The sequence below is a fragment of the Papio anubis genome, chromosome 20 (assembly GCF_008728515.1).
Source record: "Papio anubis isolate 15944 chromosome 20, Panubis1.0, whole genome shotgun sequence".
Taxonomy (NCBI): domain Eukaryota; kingdom Metazoa; phylum Chordata; class Mammalia; order Primates; family Cercopithecidae; genus Papio; species Papio anubis.
In genome coordinates, this window is record NC_044995.1 from 9,090,659 (window position 1) to 9,107,876 (window position 17,218).

Here is a 17,218-nt window from a genome sequence, read left to right on the forward strand (position 1 = left end):
TCCGAGGTCATCAGAAAGCAGCTTCCAGAGCGTGTTCTGTGCAGAGAAGAGATGTGGGCTTTCCCTCCATGTGAAATCAGGGGACAAGAAAAGGTGCACATAGGAGGCTGGCATGAGCATCCGTGTGAAGAGACCACCAGCAGGCTCTGTGTGAGCAACAGGGTTGTTTAGTTCACCTGGATGCAGGCGGGCTGAGTCCGAAAAGAGAGTCAGCAAAGTGGGGTGGGATTATCATTAGTTCTTACAGGTTTGAGATGGGTATACGAAGTAACTTCTTAAGGACCGGGAGAATATTACAAAGTACCTTCCCAAGAGCGGGGCAGAATATATCCTATCAGTTAGGGTGGGGCAGGAACAAATCACAATGGTAGATCGTCGTCAGTTAAGGCTATTTTCATGTCTTTTGTGGCTCTTCAGTTGCTTCAGGCCATCTGGATGTACACGTGCAGGTCACAGGGGATATGATGGCTTCGCTTGGGCTCAGAGGCCCGACAGAGGTGACCTTCTCAGAGTTTGGGAGAAAATCTCTGTGGCAGAAATTTGCATGAGGATAAGAGGTGATAAGACCCTCCACGAGAGAATTCTGCGTGTTCCCCGCCTTCCAAGAGATAAAGGCATCTCACCACTGATGTTAAATATTATCGTTTTGTTACATTAGGTCTCTTGCAGGAGCCTGCACTGCGTGAGAAAACAGCCTCTGCATCTTCAAATTTGCGCCTTTAATCTAGAACAGCTATAATCTAGAACAGCTATAATCTAGAACAGCTAGAACTTCCTCTGACAAGGAAAACATGTGTATTCATGCTGTTCTCTCCGACAGCCAGCAGCCACACGTGGCTCTGAGAACTCAAACGGTGGCCATGTGGCTGAGGAACTGAATTTTAAACTTCATGGAATTTGATCTATTCTAAGTTAAAAAGCCATATTTGGCTAGTATACGTATGTAGCAAACCTGCACGTTCTGCACATGTATCCCAGAACTCAAAGTAAAATAAATAAATAAGTGTACAACATGGGAGTTTTGAGAGAACTGTTAATTTTTTGGTTATCTCAAATTTAAACACGTCCAATGCTTGTCAAGAATTTGAAGTATTCAAAAACTTCAAGTATTGTCAAATTTAAACACATCCAATGCTTGTTGAGAATCTGAAGTATTCAAAACCTTCACCCTATTAGATGACTCAGATACTGAATACACTTCATCTCTGCAACATGTTATTGAGTAATTGCAAAGATATGGAATCAACCCAAATGCCCATCAATGATAGATAGGATAAAGAAAAGGTGGTACACATACCCCATGGAATACTATGCAGTCATTAAAAGGAGTGAGATCATATCATTTGCAGAGGCATGGATGAAGCTGGAAGACATTATCCGCAGCAAACTAATGCAGGAACAGAAAACCAGACACCGCATGTTTTCGCTTGTAAGTGGGAGCTGAACAATGAGAACACATGGACACAGGGAGGGGAACACACTCACTGGGGCCTGTCAGAGGAGGGCAGGGGGTACAGAGAGCATTAGGGAAAAGAGCTAATGCCTGCTGGGCTTAGTAGCTAGGTGAGGGATTGATAGATGCAGCAAACCACTATGGCACACGTTTACCTATGAAACAAACCTGCACCTCCCGCACAGGGACCCCAGAACCTTTTTAAAAATTTAAAAAAAAAAAAACAACTTATTGAGGAATTTAGAGATTAAACTGGCTGAGTGTATACGTCAGCTTTCCAGAAGCAGGTCTGTAGAATTTCAGAAGAAGTCAGATGATATTAATGAGATATCCAGGATGAGTGTGTGGGTATAGTCAAACCACCTTAAATGGCTGGAAGATCAAAATAGGATCGTAGAATGGCTGGTTGTCTGCTCAGCTGTGCTGGAATGTTAAGATAATCCCACAAGCATTCAGACACTGCTGTTGCCAGCTTGGAGGTGTCAAGATGGTACCAGAGGGAGGATGAATGTCCGTGGAGAACAATCCTCCTGGGAATAGATCCAGGTCCTTGCATATTAATGACCTCTGTGGCAAAGACTGGGGGCAGCTCTGGCCTCAGCCTGGGCTTGGTGGACGGTGACGTAGATACTGGGATCCTCTGAGAGGTACTTGGGACACAGGGAGGCAGGAGTGAGTCCTGTCTCGGAGAGGGTCTGGTGGTTTAACTGGGCATACATGACCTCCTGTGTCTCTTCCGCTGCAGGGCCCTGAGAGGATGAAGGTGAAAAGAGGAGCACATTTAGTAACTGAAGGCAGGGGCACTGGGAATGTGAGGGCATGAAGCTGTGACGATGGTTTGGACTGGAAGAACTCACCTCTTCATCCATCCGGTGGCCTTCCATGGGCTCTGTGTTTGCCATGGTGGTGTCTGTGGGGTGAAAAAGGAAGTCTTCAGACCTTCACATCAGAGGTGGCAATACCAAGGCCAAAACAAGGTGAGGGCGTGCCTGAGGCTGCAGCATGATGCAGCCTCTCCCACTAAATTCAGAGAACCACCCATCAGCAACCCTGGGCAATCTTGACTGCCCCAGGACCACCCCCATCGATGGCCCCCATCCTTCTGCCTCTCTCATGGACCATCTCCTGCAGGTCAGTGGCCTCCCTAGAGGTGAGGTGGAGGTAGGGGAGGGGTTGCGGTGATTGGTCAGTGAAGGGAAGGAGAAGGGTTTCTCCCTCAAGAACCTCAACGGAAACACAGATCAACCCACAGAGGTGAACAGCCCTCTCTGTGCCCCGGTCCTATCCCCACGAGGCTCACATGATACGGTCCTCCCCTCCCTGAGACTTACAATATTTTATGTAACACCTGAAACCGATAAAAGCAGAGAGGCACACGCCAATGGAGATGATGGCTACTGAGAGTCCAATGAAGATATTCAGGTTGTTGCTGGACTGTCCTTGAGGAAGATGTGCGTCTGTCAAGAAGCAAATGATAAACCCTCTGATTGACTGTTTTGTGCCAATATATACTGAACGCACGACATGCTTTATCTGAAGCTCTTCCAAGATCCCTACATCCAAACAGTTACGTTCTCCATTTTCCATCACTTACAAAAAATTCCAAGAGAAGTGACGACACGTGTCCAAATCAAAGGGCCGGTAAGAGAGATGTGGAGGCCGGGCATGGTGGTTCACACCTGCAATCCCAGCACTCTGGGAGGGCCGAGAAGGGTGGATCACTTGAGGTCAGGAGTTCGACACCAGCCTGACCAACATGGCAAAACCCCGTCTCTACTAAAAATACAAAAATTACCCGGGCATGGTGGTGCACGCCTGTGATCCCAGCTACTCAGAAAGCTGAGGCAGGAGAATTGCTTGAACCCAGGAGGCAGAGGTTGCAGTGAGCCAAGATTGCACCACTGCACTCCAGGCTGGGTGACAGAGCAAGACTCCATCTTAAAAAAAAAAAAAAAAAAGAGAGAGACCTGGAGGTCTGAACCCAGGCCTACCAGGCTCCAGTGTTCCTCCCCTCCCACTTCCTCATGAGACAAGACAATCTGCTTTTGCATGACAAAGGAAACCCTCTGCATGTACCATAGCTGAACCCCGTTTCCCCCATCCCTCCTCAGCCCAGGACAGATGCACTTTCTGAGAATGGAGAGAGAGGTGGCCAGAGGATGACTCTCATGCCGGTTTCTGAGAATTGAACTTGCTCCAAAGAATGTTGGCGCTTTTCTGAGTAATGAGTAAGAGCGAGTGGGTGGAGGATTTGGGAGAGAAAAAGGGGAGTGGGCACAGGGTATGTCACATAGGAGCACATCCTCCGTACCAGGACCCAGGCTGAGAGGTGGGAGAACTTCCACATGTGTGGACACGTCTCATCCTCATTCTCTCATCCATGATATAGTCCTTGAAAGAGAAAGGACTGTAGCCAGCCACACTCTTGGGCTCAATTGATGGCTCTGTTATTTCTAGACATTCAACTTGGGAAGCTTTTCTTTCTTCTCTTTCCTACTTTTTTTTTTTTTTTTTTTTTTTTTCCATAAAGAGAGAGACATCATTGGCCCAATATTCTATCCAAGAACTTGGATGCTTTGGCCAGGTGCTGTGGTTCATGCCTGTAATCCCAGCATGTTGGGAGGCCGCGGCGGGTGGATCACCCGAAGTCAGGAGTTTGAGACCAGACTGGTCAACATGGCGAAACCCTGTCTCTACTAAAAATACAAAAATTAGCTGGGCATGGTGGCAGGTGCCTGTAATCCCAGCTACTCAGGAGCCTGAGGAAAGAGAATCACTTGAACCCAGGAGGCAGAGACTGCAGTGAGCTGAGATCACACCATTGCACTCCAGCCTGGGCAACAAAGCAAGATTCCATCTCAAAAAAAAAAAAAAAAAAAAGAGCTGGGCACAGTGGCTCACACCTGTAATCCCAGCACTTTGGGAAGCCAAGGCGGGTGGATCACGAGGTCAAGAGATCAAAACCATCCTGGTCAACATGGTGAAACCCTGTCTCTACTAAAAATACAAAAATTAGCTGGACGTGGTTGTAGGTGCCTGTAATCCCAGCTACTCAGGAGCCTGAGGAAAAAGAATCACTTGAACCCAGGAGGCAGAGGTTGCAGTGAGCTGAGATGGCACCAGTGCACTCCAGCCTGCAGACAGAGTGAGACTCCGGAAAAAAAAAACAAAAAAAAACCTTTGTCTTCACCTCTTTGTTGGAATAAAATCCAAAGTCTTTACTGTTGCTTAGAAACCCTCACATGGTAGCACACAACAGGCTGACTCTAGTCAATAAGAACTTTACTGCGCATTTTAAAATAAAAAGCGTAATTGGAGCCAGGCACGGTGGCTCACACCTGTACTCCTAACACTTTGGGAAGCCAAGGCGGGCAGATCACCTGAGCTTAGGAGTTTGAGACCAGCCTGGACAACATGTTGAAATCCTGTCTCTACTAAAATACAAAAAATTAGCCAGGCATGGTGGTGCACGCCTGTTAATCCCAACTACTGAGGAGGCTGAGGCAGGAGAATCGCTTGAACCCAGGAGGCAGAGGTTGCAGTGAGCTGAGATCGCACACGCGACTCCAGCCCGGGCAACAGAGCAAAGACTTCCGTCTCTAAAAAAAGAGTATAGCGACGGGAGAAGCGCGAGGAAGGACGGTCTCGATGAGGAAAGCTTTTGATATTTTGTCGGGTAATATTCGCCACCTGACAGCCACGGCCTACTGAAAATCTACCGCAAACGGCTGAATTGCTGGACGAATCTTTACGCAGCATAACGTTCACCTTCAGCTCACCCCTCAGCTGCCTCATCGAGTCAGCTGCCGGGCGTTGCGCGGATCGAGAAACGCCACGAGCCACCAGGCTGGAGTGCAGTGGCATGATCTTGGCTCACTGCAAAGCCTCGCCCGGTTCAAGTGATTCTCCTGCCTCAGCCCGGGAGTAGCTGGGATTGTTACAGGCAGCACCACCACGCCCAGCTAATTTTTGTATTTTCAGTAGAGACGGGTTTTACCATGCTGACCAGGATGGTCTCAATCTCTGACCTTGTATCTGCCCGGGCCAGCCTCCCAAAGTGCTGGGATTACAGGTGTGAGCCACCGCGACCGGCCCTGCCATGTTGAGTTTATGGCACCACTGTCCTACCTGCTGGGAATGCCCTTCCATCAATCCTTCCAACACTGGCTGTCCTTGTCATCAGGATCACACCTTAAATGTCACTTCCTTGAGTGACATAGAGTCTTCCCTTCCACCCACTCTAAAGGATCCACTTAAGCTTTCTGTCACATGACTCTATCTTAATGAATACAAAATTAATGAATCTGAATAAATCAGTTCACACGTCTATTCATTATAATTTTTCTCCTCCCTGCTACACATCACTGGAGTATGATAACCTGAACACAGGATCTGTTGAATATTCAGATCGTAGGACATTAGAAGATGGACAATAAGGCTGGGCGCGGTGGCTCATGCCTGTAATCCTAGCACCTTGGGAGGCCGAGGCAGACGGATCACTTGAGATCAGGAGTTCAAGACCAGCCTGGGCAACATGGCAAACCCCTGACTCTACCAAAAATACAGAAAGTAGCCGGGTGTGGTGGCAGGCACCTGTAATCCCAGCTACTCGGGAGGCTGAGGCAGGAGAATTGCTTGAACCTGGGAGGCAGAGGTTGCAGCGAGCTGAGACTGAGCCACCGCATTCCAGCCTGGGCGACACAGCGAGACTCCATCTCAAACAAAAACAACAACAACAAATAGACAATAAATATTTAATATGGTCTTTTAAATCCTTCCCGTCTTCCAGCATTTTCATGTTCACAGACCTCCCTGGCGGAATGAGAAGCATTGCTTTTCAGCAGGCGGCAGGCCGCTCTGACCTCTTCCTCCCCTGTGGACGAGGCCTCAGCCCCAAAGCATCTGAGGCTGAAAGGCCTTACAGATCCCCGCACTGACCACAGTCTCAGATGTGGATGGGGAATCTGGGGACCTGGGAGGGGCTGCCTAGCCCAGGGTCCTGGAGCTGGGAGGCGGCACAGCTTTCATTCACACAGGTGCTTTCTGTCTCTGCAGGGACTCAGACACTAGAAGAGTCATTTGCTTACCAGATTCAGGGGTGGATTCCACGAATGACAGAGGAGTACTCTTAGTGTTTTCTAGGAAAAAAAAAAAAAAAGGCAGAGAAGGGGTGAGCAAGAGTCATTGATTGCCCCATTAAAGTAGGATCATTTTCTTTTTCTTTTTCTTTTCTTTTTGAGACAGACTCTCGCTGTGTCGCCCAGGCTGGAGTGCAGTGGTGCCATCTTGTCTCACTGCACCCTCCGCCTCCTGGGTTCAAGCCATTCTCCTGCCTCGGCCTCTCGAGCAGTAGAACCATTTTCTTTGGAGGGTTGGTCCCTGCACACCCCCTACTCTGTCATCCACCTAAAGACTAATGGGGGTCCTGGGGTCTCTTCCTTGGAATCTCTGGGGGGTAATTCCTTCCCTGAGATGGGAAGGTGATAAGGAGATGCTTGGTGGTGTCAACAGACATTGTCTCCCATCAGGATGATAAATATCCACGTTCCCCGGCAGGGAAATCTCCCTGAGGTGAGGGGTCAGGAGGGGCTTTGGAGAACTGGAAAAGGGTGAGAGGCTGAGGCAACCTCTTATCTCCATGAACCACATCTGGCCTCGCCTCCCCCTGTGTTTGTCCTGACCTCTTTCTTCACACAGGAGGTGGTGGAGGGTGTGGAGCTGCCCAGTCTTCCACCCTACACCCTGACAGCCCCATCATGCTCAGTTTCTTTTTTCCTGTGTTTTTTTCTGTATTTTTCTGTTTTTTTCCTGTATTTTTTATCCTTTTTTTTTTTTCCTATATTTTTTTCCTTCTTTTTTCCTGTATTTTTCACTGTCTCATTTTATCCAGAATACCTAATACCCCCATGTCCCCAGCGGGACGCCCCTCAGGTGTGGCTCTGTGATCTAGTGGGCACCAGAGCGTGCAGCCGGCATGGACTCCTCACCTGTGACGCAAAGGTGCAGTGGGTCACTGGGGGCTGACCACTCATAGGGAGAGTCATTGAAAGAACCATAGCATCTATAGGTCCCGCCGGGGACTGGCATTGCGGGGCCCACAGAAAAGTGGGCCTGGGATGCTCCACTGTGCCTCTGCCCTCCACTGAGCCACTGTCCATGAGCAACCCCGTCTCTGAACAAGTGGTACCGGTCAAATGAGATTTCAGAGCTGCAGAAGTAGTTCAGCTTCTCTCCCAACCTCATCATGGGGTCCACCTGGGTGGAGAGAGAAGGCTTTTTGTATTTTCCTAGGAGAAAAAGAGGTGGGTTTTAGAACACACTCCTGAGTGCATGAACAAAGTAATCTCTCTCCCTCTTTTTTTTTTTTTTTTCTGAGACAGAGTTTCTCTCTTGTATCCCAGGCTGGAGTGCAGTGGCGTGATCTCAGCTCACTGCAACCTCAGCATCCTGGGTTCAAGTGATTCTCCTGCCTCAGCCTCCTGAGCAGCTGGGATTACAGGCGTGCACCACCACACCCAGTTAATTTTTGTATTTTTAGTAGAGACGGGGTTTCACCATGTTGGTCAGGCTGGTCTCGAACTCCTCACCTTGTGATCCACCCACCTCAGCCTCCCAAAGTGCTGGGATTATAGGCGTGAGCCGCCACACCCGGCCTCGTTGTTCTTATCTTGGCAGCAGATTCCGAATGTCAGCTGTTGCCTCTGTCAATCTCATGTTCCTCTGTAGGGTCCTGAGTCAGCCTATGTCTGTGTCTTTTTACTTCCCCTGCATTTCATTGGTTCTCCATTGATTCTCCACTCTCCCTATGTATGGTCAGCCCCCAGTGACCCCCTGCACCTTTGCGTCACAGGTGAGGAGTCCATGCCTGCTGCACGCTCTGGTGCCCACTAGATGACAGAGCCACACCTGAGGGGCGTCCCGCTGGGGACACGGGGGTATTAGGTATTCTGGATAAAATGCGACAGTGAAAAATACACACAGGAAAAAAGAAACTGAGCATGACGGGGCTGTCAGGGTGTAGGGTGGTAGACGGGACAGCTCCACACCCTCCGCCACCTCCTGTATGAAGAAATAGGTCAGGACAAACCCAGGGGGAGGTGAGGCCAGAGGTAGTCCCTGTGACTGTGTCCCTGTGGCTTACCGCCCCTAGAAGCCATATGAGATGTAGGTTTCTCCTGGAAAATGGAAATTACTCTGCGCTTTGAGAACCTTCAGAAAACACAGTGCTGGCCTTGGGTTCCCCGACACGGGGCTATGGGGTTATGAATCTCACTATTTTTCAATTGTGTGTTGAAAAATATAAGAATCTCAGGAGGATCAGAAGGAACCTCACAGGCTCCTGCAGGGAGCGACTGGCTGTACTCCCAAGCCCAAGGAGTTAGACGTGACGACTTGTTGGGGAGCGTGGAAACATATTAAACCCCTTTGCTGAGCACTTCCTCACAGTCCCTCTGTTCTTTTATTTCTCTTCCTCTACTGAGGTTTGATAAACAACCGCATTACATGAAGCTCCCAGGGCCCCAACGGATCACGGACGGTCCAGCCACACTCACCTGTGATCACAATGTCCAGGGGGTCACTGGGAGTCGACCACTCATAGGGGGAGTGATTGAAAGAACCACAGCATCTGTAGGTTCCTGCATGGGCAGGCGTTATAGGACCCATGGAAAAGACAGCCTGGACGTAGTGGCTCCCAGCCTCCATCCCCTCATCAAGCTGCTGAGAGTGCTGCGTGTGCTCCTCTTTGTATAAGACAAATTCATCAAAGGCCAGTGGTGAGCGACAGCGCAGGCTCACCCTGGCTCCTGCGTGCACCAGGGAGCTTGGGTGCGCTGAGATGGAGGGTTTGGTGAACAAGCCTGAGAGCAAAGACGGAGGAGTTCACATGAGTCTCCTTTCTCACCCCTCGCCTGAGACCTCAGGGTGAAGCTCTCCCTCATCACCCCCAAAGCCCGTCTGCATCCTTCCTGTTGGTGTGCGTGCATTGTGTGTGCGTGTTCTCTCTGCGCAGATCCCCACTGTCCGGCTTGAAGCCATAGGAGATGTGTGGCTCTCCTGGAAAATGGGAATTACTCTGTGCTTTGAGAACCTTCAGAAAACACAGTGCTGGACTTAGGTTTCCTGGCATGGGACTGTGAGGTTGTGAGGCTATTTTTCAATTCTGCATATTGAAAAATGCAAGAATCTCTGGAGGATCAGAAGGAACCTCACAGGCTCACACTGAAGGAAACAACCGGTTTTGCCCCAAAATCCAAGAGGTTAGACGTGACTACTTATTGGGGAGGGTGGAAGTGACTCCTTTTCCCTATTTGGGCAGAAGGACACGGTAAACTCCTTTGCTGGGCAGCCCTTCACCGTTCCAATCTCCATTCAGATCCTCCAGGAGCCTGGATCTCCCTACCTCACACCGACTTGCTTTCCCTGCTTTCTTGGTGGAAAAACCCAATCTCTGCTCTGTTGCTTCTGAGCTCCTCGAATGTGGGACCGCCAAATTAAAATACACGCATTGTCAATGTTGTAAAGTGGTTATACAGTAAAACTGAAACGTTTGCTCTGTTATTTTCAAAGTTGCAAATTAATGACTTGAAAATGGAGAACTATTTTCAAGTTCTTCCATTTTTCTGCCATGCTTCAAGAAGTTAACAACAACAAAAAATGATGTTGCATTATTAACACAGAACGGACCGTGCCAATCCTCATTCTTGATGTCTTCTCTGAAATCCTTCCTTGACTCATGGTTCAAGACACAGATCTCTATCTTTCTCTTCCGGAAAACTCTACTCTCTCTCTCTCTCTTTGTGTATATTTACATACATATGTAAAATCTGAACAACTCCACACCCTCCCTTCCCTGCTTTACAGGACGAGCAGGGGCGACTCCACGGGATGAGTCTCTAACTCCCTGTAGACACTGCACATCCATGAGAGAGAAGGGATGAGTGTCAGGAGACCAGGAAGGAGGACGAGAGGAATGGGTGCGTTTCCCAATCCACATCCCACTGAGTCACTGGACTCATCTCCCAAGGGAAGTGTCACTTCCCCAAGCCTCTGGCTCCTTCAGGGCAGGGTAATGACTTCCCTGAGGGAAACACTGGTGCTGGGGTCAGGCAACATGGCTCCTCCCTGGACCCATCCTGCTGGAGTTGGTACCAGCATCCTGCGTCTGCTACTCCCCAGGCAGATTCTCCCGCTGCTCGGCCTCGGCTTCCTCCCTCCTCCTCCTCCACCTGGGTACCTGATTCCTCACAGGAAATGCCCTCTCTTTAAATTCTTAGGACGGCTTCTGTGTCCACAGTTAGTGCATGACCAGCAATCCCACAATGACTCTCTGGCTTCACTGGGTGTGGACTCTGGGAAGGGCCATCTGGACACCAGGTGGACATGGGGTGGGCTGGACTTCTCCTACCTGTGACGATGATCTTCAGGGATTTGCTCCCAGCTGACCACTTTGAGGTGTGCTTGTAAATTCCAGCACATCTGTAGGTCCCTGCGTGTCCTGGGGTCACAGGGTTGATGGTGACGTGGTTGGAAAGGCCAGTGTACGACTCACGGACTAGGCTCCCAGTGGTTTGGAATATTGTGAACATGACAAACTGAAGACGGGAATGACAGGAGAGAGTCACACGTCCTCCTAGGGGAACCAGAGGGCTCGGCCAGGCTGACAGGGAGAATTCGTCCTGAGCACCTGGAAGAGGAGGAGGCACAACCTAGAGAGGGAAATGTGGAGCCCCCTGTCTCCCACTGTCCTTGCGGGCTTTTCCTTCTTCACATTGTTCTGGTTTGCTGCGTAACATGGGGTCCCCTGATGCCCTGGGATACCTGGTAGTGAGCCAGGGACTCAGCCCACCCCAGAGTGGACATGGAAGGTTTCCCCAGAACAGCATTCTACTAAGCATAATGATACAGTATTGAGCCAAGTTGCTCCTAGTTCTTGTCTACAACAAGAAATCTGTGCATGGAGGAGAAGGAGGAAATCTACCAGATTCAAGCAATACGAAAAACATATCAACTCATTTAACAATTCCCAACACAAGTGCCCGGCATGGGTCCCCCGCCTCCCGACAGAGAGTACTCCTACCCACCCCTAGACACGCCGGATTCTGAGCATCACAGGCTCCTTCAGAAGACTGGATGAGCCCGAGGGGCTGCCCTTGGAGGGTTTCTAGAACAAAATGGAAATTGGGGTCTCCAGAGGACCCCCTTCCTGTGATCCCAGTGCTCAATGCAAAGCCCCCCGCCCCATGTCATCTGCATCATCCTGACTTCGTGTCCTCCCTCCATGCCTGGAGAATCATTTGTGTTTGGCCAACACAGCATCCTAGGACTGAGATAGGACTCACCCACATGTGTGCAGATCTTCTGGTTCAGACAGAATCCTGGGCAAAAAAAAAAGAGAGAGAGAGAGATAGCTTGTCTTCACATGAATCCTGCCCTCCTTGTGACTGGGTTTGTCAGCTCAGCCTGGATTCAGAGGGTGGATGAACCTGCTTCCCACCCGCAGCCCCAGGTTGTGGAGAGGCCAGGTCTTCAAGAGAGCATTTTCCTCCCAACCCTGTCCGCTTTTCCCTTCCAGGACTTACCCAGACACAGGAGGGTGATGAGTTTGGGGGCCATGGTACCACTTCTCTTGGGCAGGACACAGGGGTTGAGCTAAATTGGAAAATGAACAGGATGTGGTAACCATGGTTCCGGTTTCAGTATGCAGAGTTTAGAGGGTGACCACCACACAGGAAGATGACCAGCTCTCACCCTAAACATAGCGGGTGACACAGGAAACTTGCAGATGGTATTTTTGGTTCAAGAGCCCCTAACAAAGGCCTGCCATGAACCTCAGCACCGACCAATCGATAACGTCTGAATTTCAAGTTTAATTTTTCTATGTGCAAAATTGCAGAATGATATCTTAATGTCTTATTGCCTTTTTCGAGAACTATGCATGATTCGATTTCTGTGATGCAACGTTCTCCTGCCAAATTAAAATAGACGCATGGTCAATGTTGTAAAACGGTTGTACAGTAACACTGAAATGTTTATCCTGTTATTTTCAAAGTTGCAAATTAATTACTTGCAAATTGAGAACGATTTTCAGGTTCTTCAATTTTTCTCCTATGCTTCAAGAAGTTAACAAGAAAAATTGATTTTGCATTATTAACACAGAAGCGAGCGTGAAAATCCTCATTCTTGATGTTTTCTCTGAAATCCTTCCTTGACTCACAGTTCAAGACACAGATCTCTATCTTTCTCTTCCAGAAAACTCTACTCTCTCTGTGTGTGTGTGTATTTACATACATATACAAACTGTAAATAACACAAACATATGTGCATATAATGCTGAAGGTTCTCCCCAAAAGCCGATTCATATTATTAAAAAATTAGTAAGATTAACAAGAGAAAAAGCCCTGTGAAATCCACACTGAAAAAAAAAAACAGCATATTCACAAAAATAGTATCAACTCATGCTTTGTCTCTCATCTGGCCCAGAACTTCCCAACGTATGAAAACAACACACATACAATTTTGGATCTTTTCTGTGTCATTTTTGTAAATATGTGTCTTCCATATCATAGCTATCATCTGGTAATATTTGTGTGTGTGTATGTACGTACATTTTTACATTTTAAATATAGCACAAAAGGATAGTTTGTTTTGTGTTTTTTATTGTAAAATGATACCGCTATGCTCCTAATGCTCTGCATAGCTCTTGTTTATTTACCAACAGACAGACTGCAGTAAATCACTTGCATATTCCTCAATGTATTTGTCCCTTTGGGCGATGTATGTTTTCACCAGGCATTTTGTTTTTTGGAGCAATGTTGGCCGGAGCATTCTTGCCTGTGTGTCCTGGGTTTTACGAGTTAGTTTCCCTGAGTACACACCCCAGGGTGGGACTACACACATGGGAACTGTCAAGGTAAAAATAAACTGACAAGAACACATTTTTTCCAGAGCGATGACCTCAAAACTGCCAGCAACAGTTGTCAGATTCTGGTGTTTTTTCCACTTCTCAGAAAATACCTGATTACAGATGACAGAGGATGAACTTGATGTTAACATTTACTTAAGTATATTCTACGATAGAAAAATATGTTGAATAAATGCTGTGATATAAATATCTGTACCTGTAAGCAAATGTATCACCTATGAGAAATAATTTTTACAAATCAGTGACGCCATTTATTAAACATTGTGCTATGTTTCATAAAATGTGTTATAATTGATTGACTTGGAAGTGAGATTTGCAAAGTTCAAGACCTCAGTAGCAGACAGTTACCCTCCGAGCAAACACACGGGACAAATATCCACTTGAAAATATGAAGCATGCATTGGTTAAAAATGAGAAGAACTTGTTAATTTAACGTTGCTAAATGTACTTTATGGTGTTTATGGGTTTCTTGCCAGGAAGACAGCTCAGCAGTGTTTACACATTGGAAGGAGGCCAACGACTTTGTGAAGTAAACTCTTTTAATCCAGTGCAATTTTTACATAGTACAAATTAAAGTTCTAAGAAGTAAGCGTACACTGGACTGTGGGAACAAGACACAGCACAATTAACAGCAGAGGGGCCACGGCCTTTGAAGAGGGAAAATTTGAACACTGATAACTTTAAAAGTTTGGCTCTTGAAGGTGAGGGTTAAATGTATGTAAATTTCCAAACGTTCCGTGAAATTGGAAATTTTTGATTTTATGTTAAAGAATGTGATTCTGTGCTTTTTAAAGCTGTGTTGAGAACTATAAATAATTACAGCAGTTAATTTGGGATTTTGACGTGGGGCATATTTTGATTACTGGATTCAATGCCTAAATTCACAACTCTTCACTAAAACAAACTCAACTAAATGTTGAACGCATGTGACGCATTACGTGTTAATTAGTATATCTTTAAACAATTTCCCTTCATGAATTATTTCCAGAAGGACCCACATCATCTGTAGATTTTAGGTATATCAAGCAAATTTTCCAAAAGTGTTACCCAAACAATAAATACAAATAGTTGATTAATTAGGTAAAGAAACAAGGTTCTTACAGGCAAGAGCCAGTGGTGTGTTTCATGTCCCATTCATTATGATTTAGAAGATTCTATTCACTTGAGGTATATTTAAAGAGATTTTGTAGCCTAATCTGCTGACAGGCTTATGGATTCCTCTGGAAAAACACATAAAAGAGTAAATTCAGAAGGTCAGAAATAAGCCACACCTAAATTTTTCAAGTATGGATCCTGGACAAACAAACTAGACCCTATCTACTCCTTTGCATTCTCTTTTTCAAAAATTCCAGTTTTAAAAATATTGGGTGTTCTTGATCTGTCTTCATATGACTGTACCCTGGCTGATTATTTTTTAAATATATGTATATTTCCATCCTTTTTTTATAATTTCTGCAAGCATGCCTCTTTCTGTTTCCAGCCACAGTTACTTTACCTTTTCTATATTTTAATGTGCTTCCACTTACTTAATACCTTTCTTGTAAATTCACGAATTTCTTTTCATTTTTACCTACTTTTAACATCATTAAAATGAAGGAAATAACTCTTCTAACCTATATAACATTTTTAAGTTTTTGGTGTTTTATGCATTTTGTTTTATTTTATTTTATTTTATTTTGTTTTGTTTTGTTTTGTTCTGTTTTGTTTTTAAGATGAAGTTTCACTCTCATTGCCCAGGATGGAGTGCAATGGCACAATCTCAGCTCACTGCAACCTCTGCCTCCCAAGTTCAAGCGATTCTCCTGCCTCAGCCTCCCTTATAGCTGGGATTACAGATGCCCACCACCACACCTGGTGTTTTTTTGTATTTTTAGTAGAGATAGGGTTTCGCCATGTTGGGCAGACTGGTCTCGAACTCCTGACCTCAGGTGATCCACTCCCCTTGGCCTCTCAATTGCATTTTATTTTTAAAATAAACTCGAGGTGCCTCAAATTTCTCTTTGACTATCTCATATTTGTATCACTTTCACTTTCTGAATAATTCCCCTTCTTATACACAAAAATTTTATTAGGGTATACTTATGCTTTACTTTTTCTTTACGTAGCCATGACAGTTTAAATTCTGATCAATCCTCATTGTTAAGAGGAATGAGCTCCTTCCTCAATACTAACATGGATTAGGCAGCACCTTGAATTCTGGTCATCTCTTATCTTCAGTTGGTGGAGGGAAGTCAACACATCCCAACAAACCTCCAATTTCTTCTGCAGTTTTGCCATTTTGGAGGAAGGCAAAATCTGCACACAAAATAGCCTCTTCCATCAGAGGCTCTGTGAGCTATCATCACCACGCTGTACATTAGATCTCTAGAACATTTTCATCCTGCATAACCAAACTTTGTAGCCTTTGGCCAATGTGTCCTCATTTCCCACGCTCAAAACCCGCCTGACTAGAGTGTAAAAAGACTGTATTGCATACATGAAATTTGCTAGGAGGGTATGTCTTACATGTTGTCACCACGTTAAAAAAAAATGAAGACAAAAATGATAACCCTGTGAGGGGAAAGATGCTTTTTTGTTAGTTCGATTGTGGTAATTATTTCACATACATCAAAATGTCATATTCCAACCACCAAATATGTACAATTTGTACATGTCAAGAAAGCTTGAAAGTATTTGTTACAATCATTGTCGTTCTCCCCTTTTCTTAAAATAATAAAGACATTTAATGTCTCATTTCACAAAAAGTTTTGAGGCAGGCAGTGCCAGTGCTGTCCCAGCAACCCAGTGACACTGGGGTTCTGGGTTGTGGGGTTCGGAGATGGTATCCCTGGGATTCCCTAGGCCATCATCGTATCTTTTTATAATCAATGATATTTTGTTTTATTTTAAGTTCCAGGGTACATGGCCAGGACATGCAGGTTTGTGACACAGCTAAACATATGCCATGGTGGTTTGCAGCACCTACAAACCCATCACCGCATGGCCTGTGGCCCCTTTGCCTTGGACAATTTCTCCCATTTGGAATGGGAACATTTGCCCAGTGTCTGTACTTCTATTGTATCTTGGAAGTAGCTAACATGTTTATAATTTCAGAGGCTCATATGGGGAAGAGACTTGCCTTGTCTCAGAGGAGACTTTGGACTTGGACTTGTGAGTTCATGCTGAAATGAGCTAAGACTTCGAGGAACTGTTGGGAAGGCATGATTGGTTTTGAAATGTGAGAAGGACATGAGATTTGGGAGGGGCAAGGGGCAAAATGATACGATTTGGCTATGTCCCCTCCCAAATCTCATCTCAAATTTTTCCCATGTATTTGAGGAGGGCCCGATGAGAGATGATTGGATCATGGAGGCAGATTTCTCCCTTGTTGTTCTCATGATCGTGAGTTCTCACAAGAGCTGGTGGTTTGAAAGTGTGACATGTCTCCCCTGGTTCTCTCTTTGTCCTGCAACAATGAGAAGAAGGTCTCCGCTTCCCCTTCAACTTCTGCCATGACAGTAAGTTTCCTGAGGCCTCCCAGGCATCATTCCTGTTAAGTCTGTGAAACTGTGAGTCAATTAAACCTCTCTTCTTCATAAATTACCCAGTCTCAGTCTCAGGTAGTTCTTTATGGCAGTGTAAAAATGAACTAATACACCATGTTTTGTGTTTTGTTTTGTTTTTGTTGTTGTTGTTGTTGTTGTTTTTTATAGAATTGGTTCGCTAGTGCACTCTGGATACCCTCAAGTAGAAGTTGACATTGAAATTTATGGTATTTCTGTACCATTTGACCCAGCCATCCCCTTACTGGGTATATACCCAAAGGATTATAAATCATGCTGCTATAAAGACACATGCACATG

General features: G+C 46.1%; 1 protein-coding gene across 1 annotated transcript; it reads right to left on the reverse strand.

The window, feature by feature from the left end:
- Positions 1-1,448: 1,448 nt before the first annotated feature.
- On the reverse strand, positions 1,449-14,996 carry LOC101006295 (putative killer cell immunoglobulin-like receptor-like protein KIR3DX1). Its single transcript, XM_003916094.5, has 9 exons — positions 12,034-14,996; positions 11,794-11,829; positions 10,860-11,138; positions 9,007-9,312; positions 7,441-7,740; positions 6,541-6,591; positions 2,785-2,910; positions 2,311-2,363; positions 1,449-2,202 (listed from the first exon to the last, which is right to left on the reverse strand). The coding sequence occupies exons 1-9, from the start codon at positions 12,065-12,067 to the stop codon at positions 2,011-2,013; spliced, it is 1,377 nt and encodes a 458-aa protein (XP_003916143.3). The 5' UTR covers positions 12,068-14,996; the 3' UTR covers positions 1,449-2,010.
- Positions 14,997-17,218: the final 2,222 nt, after the last annotated feature.

Coding starts and splice junctions, on each gene's coding strand:
- LOC101006295 (XM_003916094.5), bottom strand. CDS start 12,067: ATGGCCCCCAAACTCATCACCCTCCTGTGTCTGG. Junction 11,830..12,033: donor CATCACCCTCCTGTGTCTGG/GTAAGTCCTGGA, acceptor TTTTTTGCCCAG/GATTCTGTCTGAACCAGAAG. Junction 11,139..11,793: donor GAAGATCTGCACACATGTGG/GTGAGTCCTATC, acceptor CTCCTCTTCCAG/GTGCTCAGGACGAATTCTCC.